The sequence below is a fragment of the Atta cephalotes genome (genome assembly GCF_000143395.1).
Source record: "Atta cephalotes unplaced genomic scaffold scaffold00006, whole genome shotgun sequence".
In the NCBI taxonomy this organism is placed as follows: Eukaryota; Metazoa; Arthropoda; class Insecta; order Hymenoptera; family Formicidae; genus Atta; species Atta cephalotes.
The window spans coordinates 3,700,386-3,713,396 of NW_012130070.1; the positions used below are offsets into that span (position 1 = coordinate 3,700,386).

General features: G+C 29.2%; 1 protein-coding gene across 1 annotated transcript; it reads right to left on the reverse strand.

Moving 5' to 3' along the window:
• Positions 1–3,183: 3,183 nt before the first annotated feature.
• LOC105626821 (stress response protein NST1) lies at positions 3,184–5,193 on the reverse strand. Its single transcript, XM_012208115.1, has 4 exons — positions 4,971–5,193; positions 4,121–4,424; positions 3,637–4,052; positions 3,184–3,332 (listed from the first exon to the last, which is right to left on the reverse strand). Exons 1-4 carry the CDS (start codon positions 5,191–5,193, stop codon positions 3,184–3,186), a joined length of 1,092 nt encoding a protein of 363 aa, XP_012063505.1.
• Positions 5,194–13,011: the final 7,818 nt, after the last annotated feature.

Here is a 13,011-nt window from a genome sequence, read left to right on the forward strand (position 1 = left end):
ATTTCTTACTGTGCTGTATTATAGTCTTTGCATGAATTTTTGCAAACCATGTATTAAAATGTATTTCTCAATAAAAATATTTTTTAATAAAACAACATTTGCAATTGATAAAATAAATTTGTAAAATATATCCTCTCCTTGTATTTTGATAATCAACAAATAACATATTATATTTGAAATTGAATTATTGTTTAATCAATATAAGTTATTGGGTTGATGCAAATAAAACAACAGTTTTCTGTATTACTATTAATGTTTTTCTGTATTACTATTAAGAGTATAAAGTTCTGTATTACTATTAAGAGTATATCATAACTTCATTAAAAAATGAACAAAATTTAAATTTAAAAAAGGATTTTAAAAGATTGAAAACTTTACTTTCAAAAACTTATTATATATTTTGAGTTTATATATGAGTTTGATAATTTTAACTATCAGCTGAAAAAAATAACAAATTTTCTTCTCACTTTATAAGTCTGTCATGTACCCAAAAAAATTGAGAAAATTTTTTATTACCTTTACTATCGTGAAAGTTTGAAATTTTGGTAATTATTTAGTATAGGGGAACATTCTCCAATTTGACTTTGACATTGACATATGTAGTTAAAATCATGACCCTAAGTGATTTTCAAAAGGTTTTAGCCCGCGGTCGTCTTTTATTAAAAAATTATTAACAATCAAAGTTGTTGCTAATTATTGTATAAGGAACAACTTTTCACGCTAAGCGACTCTCATTTCTCCTCTCCCTCTTCCTCCCTATTTAAAGGATATAGGACATTATTGCACAACATTGAAATCCATGTCCAACAATAGAATTATGGAAGTCATGCACTCCTTAAACAGGAGAGGTGAAAGTCGCTTTGCGTAGAAAATCAAAATCCATGTGCAACAGTACAATTGTGGAAGTCATGCGTCCCTTAAACAGAGGAGGAGGGAGAGGGAGGGTGAGAGTTGCTTCGCGTGGAAAACCCGCGTGGAAAAATGTGCAACAATACAATTATGAAAGTCGTGCGCCTCTTAAGCAGGGGGGGGGGGAGGACAATTTCTTCGAGTCGGATATTCAATATTTTTCGGGTATCCGACCGGATTCCAAAAAAGTGTCTTCTAAAAAAAAGCTTATAATATAATTTCCCTATAGAGAAAAAGTAATTTTGCAACAAAGTATAAAAAATTATAGTATCATGAATATGCATTCTTGTTTTTAAAACATTGTATAAGAAAAAAATCAACAATTTAAGGAGATGCTGGAATGATCAAATTGTCGGGATTTTGCAAATTGATATAAATATCCGAATTTATTGAACGAAATCCTTTTACTGGATTAAAGTAGACGCAAAATTTGGGAATGCTGCAATAGATTTTTATACCAAAATCGGAAAAAAAGTTAAAAATTTATTTAAAAACTATTTTTTTCAATTCGTAGAACTATCAACTTATATAAATGTTTCCTTAATACAAAAGTTTTATAACTCGTGATCAAATAATGCAGCGCTCATCAGCGCATTACATGCGCAAATACTGAGTTTATGAGATTAAGATTAAAAGCTTAAAAAAAAGATTTATTTAAAAGAAAATTTATATTAATCTATAAATGATGTGTATATGAACGCTGAGCGAAGACTCGGGATGATAAATAAAGCAATAATTGTGTCTAGCAGTAGGTGTTCGATCTTCTAAGAGATGGCGTTGCAATATGTTAGATAAGGACAGATGAATGTATTTGAGACACAAGTATAAGAATGAAAGATGTCATTATCGAATTTGGAATTAAAAAAGGTCTATTGATCTCAATCAAATTCAACCATCAATTCAACATCCTCTTAAGGGGATCCTAAAGCCGTCTATATTATCAACGCAGCAAACGAGAAAAATTGAAATGGATTAAAATGGATTCAGATTTTTAAAAATAAGGATGTATGAATGTTAAAATAAATCCTTTTCAATCCTGAATATATGTTTATTCATTTATAAAAATTGCATAAAACAAATGTCTATGCTTTTTCAATTCTGAATGCATTTTTATTCATTTACAGGAATTGCATAGAGCATATCTCCATGCCTTTCAATCTAAAAATAATATTATAGTATTTTGTGTGCATTATTAATGCTACTCAATTCAAAATTGTGAATAGCAAATGCAGTTTTTCAATCCAGTTGAATCTAAAAATAATATCAGCCATTTCTGTGAATCGTGAATAAACTACTCAATTCTGAATAGGAAATGCAATTTTTTAATCCAATTAAATAAAAAGTTTTTCTTTTAAAATGAACTATAAATGCTACTTAAATTATTCAAAATTATAAGTAGTAAATTTTTCGTTTTAATCAACTAAGTTCAAAAAAGTTATAACGTAAAAATAATTGAACTATGTTCTTTTATTTCTCTTTGATTAGGAGTAAAATAAATGATCGATGTGAACATTTGTAAATCGAACACAGCCCGAATATTAAGCTAATCACATCGCGTGATCACATCGGTCAAGCGAGATTAGATTATCCGACATTTAGCTAATGTTGTCTCACAGCAATGTAAATTATTTATACTTTATTATATTTGTTAAATGATGATATTTTTATTATATCTATATAATTTCGTTACTAATTTAGCTGGTTGTAATTGAAGTAGAGAATAAATAACATTTACCAATTGAAGAAGTAGTGTAGCAAGTAACAGAAGATTCATAATCCCAGTTCGAATCCCACTAAAGCGTTTTTTAATACTAATTTAAAGTAGTTAATTTCAGATATAATTATTATAAATGTCTTAGGAATAAAATTTGTAACTCTTAAATATGAATTTTCTTTTCGAATGTTAAACTAATGTCAGCTCAAATCCAATCTATTTCAATCCATTCAATCCATTTTCATGGATTTAAACTGCGTTAAAAAAAAATTGTAATCCATTTTAATTCATTCTCATTTGCTGGGAGAATATATTCTTTTTGCAGATGTTATTTGATTAATTAATAATTTTCTGTTAAGTTAAAAAATAGTTTTCTCTTGTGAGAAACTTCTCTGAGAAACTTAATTTTTTTAATTTTGTCATTTTTAAAGTAAGGAAGCGATATGTCAGTTTACATATAATTGAAGAAGTAATAATAAAGAATCATCTTACTCATCTTTGAGCTTGCATTTGCATCGATCATTTTGTTATTTAACTATTATATGTTACTATATTATATGTTACATACGAAGTAATCCTTGGGTGGCAGGCTTAGGTTTGTTCTTAGAGTTTTCTCGCCACTTCTCGTATGCCCTTGTGCTTTGCTCTAACCTTTTCTCGCGCTCCTCATCCATCTTTTTCTGTCTTGTCTCCTGCTGTTTACGCTGGGCTGCAAAACAAGAGCATGTCAATTTTTATCATCTTAGTATTTTGTCGAAATGCGTCTTAATTTAAATATATTATGCACTTGATACAAATACTAATTAGAACTTTCTATTAAATTATATTAATTTTTGACAATATGTATTAACATGTACATGTGTATTTAATGTATATTGTACTAATTTTAATAATTAGTGGATCATTCTTTGAATACATTGCTGAAATTAAAAGAATTTAATAGAAAGTTACTAGTTGTATGTATATCAAGTGCACGATGTAAGCATAGCATCGAAGCAAGCGACGTATTATACCCTTTTCTTCCTCCTTCTTCTTATGAAACCACCGACGAAGATAAGTGGTCTTTGCACCGGCAAGATTATCTTCAATCTCCTTCAAATGCTTCTGCAATTCTAACTCATTCTCGAGCATCGCTCTTCTGTCCAGTTCCTGCTGCCTTTTCCTTTCGATCCACTTGAGAAAATTTTCCCTTTCCAGACGCGCCTTTTCTTCCTTTTTTTGCGCTTCCCTCTCTTCTTCCTCCTGTCGCTTCTTCAAAGCGAGTTCCTTTTTCTCTCTCGTCCGCTGTGCGGCCTCATGTTTCTTGCGCATCCATTCTGAATGGGCGCTTCTTCTGTCAATGTCTGACATCTGATGATGATTGCTGACACTTGAGTCAACCGACGTCGTGGAAATTCGTGCGATCTGGCGACCGTCTAGGATATCATACCTGCGACATCATACTCTCACATATATACTTCGATGATTAAATAAAAATTGTATTGTGAAACAACATACTTGTCATGTTTTGTCATCTCATTCTGATCAATGTTCACTTTATTTTGATCAACACAGATGCTATCAATCTTGCATCGTCGCTCCATTCGTGTATTTCTTCCAGACGAGATTGTGGATTGAGTAGTGGACAATTCAAGAGGCAACGTAGTATCTAGAAAGGATGTTGAATAACACCTGTAGGTATTCTGTCCCAGATGTTCATTTATGTGATCAGTGCTCGTTGTATCCTTTGCGACGACAGATAATAGGTCGATTGTCGAAGCATCATAACGATTTGTGTCAATTGAGTCTCCGTTACAATATCCTACAAAGAAATGAACTCGCAAAGTATGCTACAGGAATTCAATTGCGAAGAAATATGAATCCCTAAAAGAAGGAGAATATTCCTATTAAAATGTTTACTGATTATAATAAAGCTGTTCTATATTAATTCTGGTTTTGCAATTGTCAAATAGAAAAACAAGTCATGATAATGTCAAAATGATGTAAAATGATGTAAAATGCATTATTATTGATTAAAAAATGATTTTTATTAATTTTTGAGTCATTTTGACTTTATGTTCTGCTAAAGATTCTTCTTTCTTTTTAACTACTTTTACTATTCTTTTACTTATTATTTATCTGATTCGATTAGAAATTATTTTAATTTTTTAAATTTTATTCAAAAAGGATCTAAAAGGTTGAGTTTCTAAGCAGAACAATAAGTCATTATAATATCAAAATTATGTCAAAATGACTCTAAAATGTCAATCATTAAAAATCATTTTTCAATCATTACCGATTCATTTTAATGTCATTTTGACTTGTTCTGCTTGGGTTTCATCGATCTTCTAATTTAGATTTGACCAACCTTCTTGTTCACGATCGCTCTTAGATCCTTCTTCGTTGATGGATTCTGTATAAATGGCAGGATTGATATAACGGATCTCGGAACTGGAACTCGAGTTTTTCACTCGCATCAAAGTTACATCTTCGCCGGAATCGACATGATCGACGAGACCAAATCTCTTTCGAACAAATTCATTAGAATCGAATCCCGTTTTCCAGCTGTCAATGTCGTTATCATTGATCATCATTGCACGCTTTTGACGATAACTAATTTATTTATTATGTATCGTTTGACGAAACACAATCATCGTTATAATGCTTCGTTGCAATTCAACTGCGTGTAAAATGTTATTATGGAAATGTTGTTACTCGTTTGAGAAACCATCCGATGCTGTATTTTTTAGAGAACAATGACGAATCCATGATGGAAGAAGACAAGGTAAACCAATTTCAAAGATGCGCAATAGTCAATTTATTCAATCAATCAGAAGTCATGATGCCATGAAGCTAGCCATCGTGCAAAAAGCAATGAGGCTTCTTTCTGTCATCCAGATATTTGAGTATAATCAGATAGAAACTTGAGAGAGGATATGAGAACTTTTTTCAGGACACAGAATTAAGGAGATTTTTTATTCCGTGCACGTCATCAAAATTGAAATTTATTTTGAAATTTTGCAAAATCCACTTCAAATTGCGCGGTTTTTTTGTAATAATATTTTTATATAGAAATGTTTATATAGAAATGATTTAAAGCATTTGAAATGGCTTTAAACTTTATAACGCTTTCTTGAACATTTCGTAATCATTTTTCGCAGATATATATGTAAATTTTGAATTTGGCTTTTTTTAACGCTAATTCTAAATGATCTTTTTATAATTTCAAGATAGAGTAACTTCGTAAAAAGGTCATAACGAGAAATTTTTCGAAAAGCATTTTAAAAGTTGAAATCTCTATTTTCAAAATTGGTAACTTATATTTCAAGCTGACTGATTTTTTTTATGAAAATACACGGATACAAATGGATATTCATCAAATCTGAAAATTTTATACAAATTTTACAAAGATGGTGTGAAATAAAAATCATACAAATGTGCGGTTTAGTAGTCGATAGAGTGAATCTTTATCTTTAATTTATTTTTTTATTGAACATTGTGCGATTTCTTTCACCGAGTTATTCAACATTGAAACAAACGTGACCATTTTTTTCTTCAACATTCAATAATTCAGTGAAAAAAAATCACAATGTTCAATAAAATACAATTTAAAGATATATTCTTTCGATTGTAAACCGCATTTTTATATGATTTTTACCTCATATTATAGAGCTTGTGAAATTTGTACAATTTTCAGACCGATATCTGTTCGCATAATTCTGTAAAGGATTAATTAGATTGAAATCAATTACGAATTTTAAAAATAGAGATTCCTTTTTTTATTTTTTGTCTGTGATGATTTTTCATCAAATTACATTCTGAATATTGCATAATTTTGCACTGAAAAAATTCACGGAATTTGAATAAATATTTGTTTAGATAGTACCAATGAAATCATTTACTTACAGTAAATAAATATTTGTTCAATTCAAAAAAAGATTTACGGAATTGAATAAATGTTTAGATAAAACAAATGGTTCCATCTAAACATTTATTCAAATTCCGTAAATCTTTTTTTAATGTGAGTGTATTTGAGAGTTTCCTATTTTTTGTTAAGATAGTTAAGATAGACTCGCGACAATACTGTTCAAAAGTTTAATCTCGCAGCGTTCAGTAGCGATACTTCATTCCCGCCAGAGAGAGAAAACTTTCAATTGTGCCTGTCCAAGGCCGCACACAGAAAGAAAATTGCCCATATTCAAAACGCGCTTTTATCGATAAAAGCATGCTTTTATTTCTAAAATATACTATAATATGCATAACATAAATTATAGTATGTTAGTGTTGTAAGCGCGTTCTGAATACAGGCCAATGAATACAAATAAACACAGACAAACGCCGGTGCTGCCAGATTCCTGCTGGCTATTCCTTCATTTAAATAGTTTGAATTCAACTTTATTCAACTTTATGTCGCGTATAACAGTAAGTCATTTGAATTGCGCGGCAAACACGACGATACATTTCCGGTTTTGACGGACGAGCATGCGCGCAAATACAGTGTTCAGACTCTGTTATAAGGACTCTAGTGCAGGCTATTCATAATGTTTAACACTAAAGTAGGAATATAGAATTCTTGTATAGAATAGAAGTCTTGTCTAATATAGAATTCTTTTTCAATCTACACATCTGTTTTTTTTATATATTTATTGAATGTAGCTTTGTCCACTTCAACTCAGAACAATCTTCTTCAAAATGAAAATTGCATATTCTTGCTAAAATATTAACAGATTAAGAACAAGTAACATTTTACACAAACATATTACCATACAATTTATATTTCTTTTTCATTTCTGTTATATGCTTCAAACTATTGCTGGCGTATTCTTTCTTTGGGGAAACGAAATAATTTTATATTTTTTGCATATAATACAGCATCTATGCGACTTTTACAATTGTGCACACAATATATACATTGTATATATTGTATATAGTTTCTAATATAGAAGAAAAAAATCATATATAATATTGCATATACAGGGTGTCGGGAAAATCACCTGCAATATTTCGGAAAGTAATTCGGAACCAAAAAGAAGAAAAAAATTATATAAACATATAGTAGATCCGAATAAATCATTTCCAAGTTATAATCACTTTTATGTTAAAAAAATTGTAATTTTTCAACAAACACAGTTATATAACTGTTATATTGTTGTAATAAAACAGAATGTAACAGGTAATAGAACGTATTGATTACATGTAACATTTATATAATTTGTAATTTCTTACTCACTGCAAATTATAGTTATATACAATAAATACAATGTAATAAACAATGTAATAACTATTGCATAGTTACATAACATGCTGAAATGTCATATAGTTACGTGACTATAATATAAATAATGTTATATAATTGTTATATAATGAGTTATAGTTAGTAATCTTATTTATATATATTTTATTGGAACAATCACACATAAAATAATAATTACACATGAAATATAAGCTATATATATATATATATATAAGCATTGCACAAGACCGTTGGATCATCTTATATAAATCAATATGATACTTTTATGCTGAATGATCCAACAGCTTTAAGCTATGCAGTTTACGTTGTTTTATGTATGATAACTCTTGTAGACTTTCTGCAATAACATAATATGTGCAGTTCGGTCAAAGAGGCGCGATTCTGTAACTGTCTTTACATATCTATCGACAGTTGTCGATGTTGTTGCGCAGATATTTTATATGGTGAAAAAGACTGCGCAACGACATCGACAATTGTCGGTAGGTATGTAAAACAGTCACAGAATATAGGCCCAAGAGCGATCATGTGATTTTTTGCTAGAGCGGAAACATGAAAAGTGAAAATTTTATATATGTATGTTCGTACATATACACATATATACAAAGAATTTTCACGTTTCCGCCCTAGAGAAAAAGTTATATTAGAGTAAAAATGCTCATATATTTTTTTTTAAATTAAACAATGTCGTGACTTATTTCGGCCTTATAATTAGAGAGAGAATAACTTTAAATTATTATTATAATTAAAATAAAAATATAAATATTAAATAATATTTTACATAAACATTTCGACTTACAAAACTTTCTTCAGTGTTAATAAACGCAAAAATACAATATTAACAAACTAAATAACAAATACAATGAAAATTAAAAAAATCATCATCAGTGTCAATATATAAAGTCAATATATAAATGTCAATATATAAAGAATTCAAACGTCAAAAAACATTATGACAGATTATAATAAGATAAGAAGATTTTAAATATTTCAATCAACAATAGATTACATTACGTCCCTCGATATTAGGTGTACAACTTCCGCCGTTTTCCTATAGATGGCTTTAGCGGTAAGTGGTGGTCGAAATAAATAGATCATAGACGTCATACAATAAACTTGGGCATCTGTCAACATAATCCCATAGAAACATTAGTCGATTTGTGTCTGCATCATAAAGTTATTCTCGATTGAAAATGTCAATTTACCGAGCCAAATTCTCGTCATTTGCGGGAGGTTTTAATTTTTTGTTTCAATATGAAGAAATCTGCGGCTGAGGCTCATCGAATGCTCTCAAATACTTGTGAGGCCGCTATTAGTGAAAGAACGTGTCATAAGTGGTTTCAACGCTTCAAGACGGTGATTTTGACGTCCAAGGTCATGCTCTGTATTTGGTGGGACCAGTTCGGCGTAGTGTATTATGAACTATTAAAACCGACTGAAACAATCACAGGCGATCGGTATCGAACGCAATTGATGTGTTTGAGCCGAGCATTGACAAACGGCCGCAATACAACGAGAGACACGATAAAGTGATTTTGCAGCATGACAATGCTCGACCCCATGTTGCGAAAGTGGTCAAGACATACTTGGAAACGTTGAAATGGGAAGTCCTACCCTACCCGCCGTATTCTCCAGACGTTGCTCCCTCTGATTATCACTTGTTTCGATCAATGGCACACGGCCTGGCTGACTAGCACTTCCGGTCTTATGAAGAAGTAAAAAATTGGATCGATTCGTGGATAGCCTCAAAAGATGACCAGTTTTTTCGACGCGGGATTCGTACGCTACCCGAAAGATGGGAGAAAGTAGTGGCCAGCAATGGACAATACTTTGAATCATAAATGTATAATCAGGTTTTTACAATAAAGCCTCGAATTTCGGAAAAAAAACGGCGGAAGCAAAGTTGTATACCTAATAAAATGTTTTGCCAAATTTCTCGGTTGAAATCGAGAATCCAGTTTGTCGTAGACTTGTATCAAACGATTTGAGAATTTATTAGTTACGAGTATTTTATGATATTCTGCAGAACGAGTAGATGTATTAAAATAATATTATTAGTGTAAATAAGAGATACAGAATCAAATAATAACTTACGTTAATTTATATAAAATACTGTAATTAAAATTCTCAATCAGAGATCCGGTCAAGTTAAAAATTAGACATTAAAAATTAGATATTGACTGTTACTTGTTTGAAAATTGACTTATGTAATGTATATCAAATAAAAGTAAATCAAAATCGAACATAAAAACAAGTCTGTTCACAAAAAACTGTGACAATTTATGTTTACATATATCATGTATGTTAAAAATAAGAATTATCCAATAACTCAACATTAAATTTCTTTCATTAAATTTCAATCGTTTTTTTTTTGTTCTTTAATATGTATCATTTCTGAAGTATTTCTTTTATGATAATTCTTTTCAAAATCAAGAATACTAATTTTTTCCCAATTAAAGTTATGATTAGTTTTCGTGATATATTTCGAGATTACTGAATATTTAGACTGGTCTAATTTTTTTATTATTGCTATGTTCTTTAATTCTTGTAATTATCTCTTCGTTTGGCTAACGTACGATGCATCGCAGTTATTATATGGTAATTTACTTTATTATATACATGACATTATTATTTTTATCATGTTGAATTTTGTCTTTATGAAATTTGATAAATTTATTAAGCTTGTTTAAGCAATCTTATTGCCAATCATATTTTTGGATTTATTAATAGACTTAGTAATTTTACTAGAAATAGATCTTATATATGGAAAAATTATTAACTCTCTTAAAACTCCATCAGTGTCAACATAATCTGAGCTATTTATCATTGTGTTTTTTACAAGCCAAAGCTTTTAATCTTTCTATTAATATAATTAAAAATCATTCCTAAGGATAATCATTATCCTTCAAAATCTCTATTATAAATTCTATTCAATCTTATGGCATGTAGGATGATTCGAATAGAACGATAAATACCTGCTCGAGAACGTCTTTTCACCAATCTAAAATAATATTGTCTTTATTGAGGACCGATAGATCCAAAAAATTCAAACGATGATCTTCCTCATATTCAATAGTGAATTTGAGTCTATCATGCTATTCATTGAATGAATTAAAAATTGGAGTAATCCAAAATTGGAGTATCTTATATTTAGGTGCGATCATAAGACATCATCAACATATCTAAAGATAATAGAAACCCGATATCATCAATATACTTAAAGAAAATAGAAAATAGAAACCCGAAATTCTAAAGAATTTAACACTCTCTTCTAAATCCTCCATCTCAGTGTCAGATATGATAGGGGAAAGGGGAAAACTCATAGATGTACCAAATGTTTGTTTGTAAATGATTCCATTAAAAGTAAAATATGTCAATAAGACAAATTTAAGACAATTTTGACTGCATTAATAAATTCATTCTTTGTATGTTCGTGGTACATTTAATAGAGTTTCACCTTTTTTCTAATAATTTAGCGCAATATCTAACGAAATGAACAGAAAAGTAACATCCAATGAAACTATTATCTCTGTTGTGTCAATCGTCATTCCAATTAATTTATTGCGAAATTTAAAACTATTTTTTATTCTCTTTGCAAGAGGGATATTCTCAGAGATAATATCTTGTAAATAACTAACTAAGGAATGTAGAGCTGTTGATTGAAGAAACAATAATTCTAAGGGGAACGCTTTCCTTGTATATTTTTTTGGTAAAACATATACTTTTGATAAGATGGAATCACTTGACCGAAGATTCCACAATTCTTTATCCAATGAATTCTTAAATCCTTTTGTTGCCATTTTTTAAACATATTATTCAGATTTCTTTCAATCACTATTGCCAGATTTTTCTAACTATCGAATATGTTTCAGAATCATATATTAAGTAATTCAAGAATCTTGTTATTATAAAAAATCCATAGCTATAGTTACTTTGCCCTTGTCCACACGTATGAAAATTATATCTTTGTTATTATTATACCATTGTGTTGTTGATTTCAGCATCTTATTATTAATTTTTCTATCCTGAATATTCAAATGGATTGTTGTGGAGAAACTGGATGAAATTCGGGAATAGCGATGTTTCTAATTTTCGATATCAATCCTAAATTATTTCGATTGGAATAACTTTCAATATTCCATGATACATTCTCTGATTGATTTTTCTTTATTATTGGAATCTGGGAGATTAAAATTGCTATCCAGTTATAACAAATTTGTTACATGTGTGAGGAATGCTTGTCTCACTCAAATTGACAAACCATTTTTTGTTAGTTCGTTCTAATGGATTAAAAGAATGATTTCTAAATTTGCTTCGATATTGATGACTAAAGATTCATTGAATTCAATCAAAGGAATATTTTGGCTAAACTTTAACATTTTAGTTTCTTCTTTGTTATTTTTAATACAAAAAAAATGTATAGATAGGATATCTTTGAAATTTTCAATTTCTTTTCTATTGACCAACAAAACTTTCTTCTTCTTTTTATGTTTTAAAAATAATCTTCTATCACATTTATAAAAGGAATTGTGATGATATGATGGGATATGTTGCCATGAGGGGATATGTGGTCAGATAAAAAGTTAATAAGAGTCCAAGTTATCGAGGCTAATCTTTTCTGAAAAAAAGCTAATTATTTTGTAGAGATCAGAAATTTCAATATTAAGTAATTTCTTTTTTAAAATGAAAAGTGATCTTTTATATTTATTATTCGTTATATTATATTATATTATATTTATTATTCTATGATGATATAAAACTAACGAATTTCTGAAAATATGATTTAAATGAACTGGAATGACTTCATATTCTTTACAATGTCTTAAACATTTTTTTTATTACTGATAGGTTTTTAAATTTTCATTGTGTTATTTATTTGATTTGTTAATTTAATATGTATATTAAATGTATGTATTGTTTCTATATGTATTTTAACACTGAAGAAAGCTTTATAAGCCGAAATGTTTGTGTAGAATATTATTTAATATTTATATTCTTATATTAATTTAAAGTTATTCTCTAATTATAAGCTCGAAATAAATCACGACATTGTTTAATTTTTTGAAAAGATACATATCAATCATGAAACTTTTTTTTCTAGGATGAAAAATGAAAAGTAAAAGATTTCTCCATTAACTTCAATGATTAAAGTTTTCAC

Coding starts and splice junctions, on each gene's coding strand:
- LOC105626821 (XM_012208115.1), bottom strand. CDS start 5,193: ATGATCAATGATAACGACATTGACAGCTGGAAAACGGGATTCGATTCT. Junction 4,053..4,120: donor GAGATGACAAAACATGACAA/GTATGTTGTTTC, acceptor ATGATGTCGCAG/GTATGATATCCTAGACGGTC. Junction 3,333..3,636: donor GAAGAAGGAGGAAGAAAAGG/GTATAATACGTC, acceptor CTTGTTTTGCAG/CCCAGCGTAAACAGCAGGAG.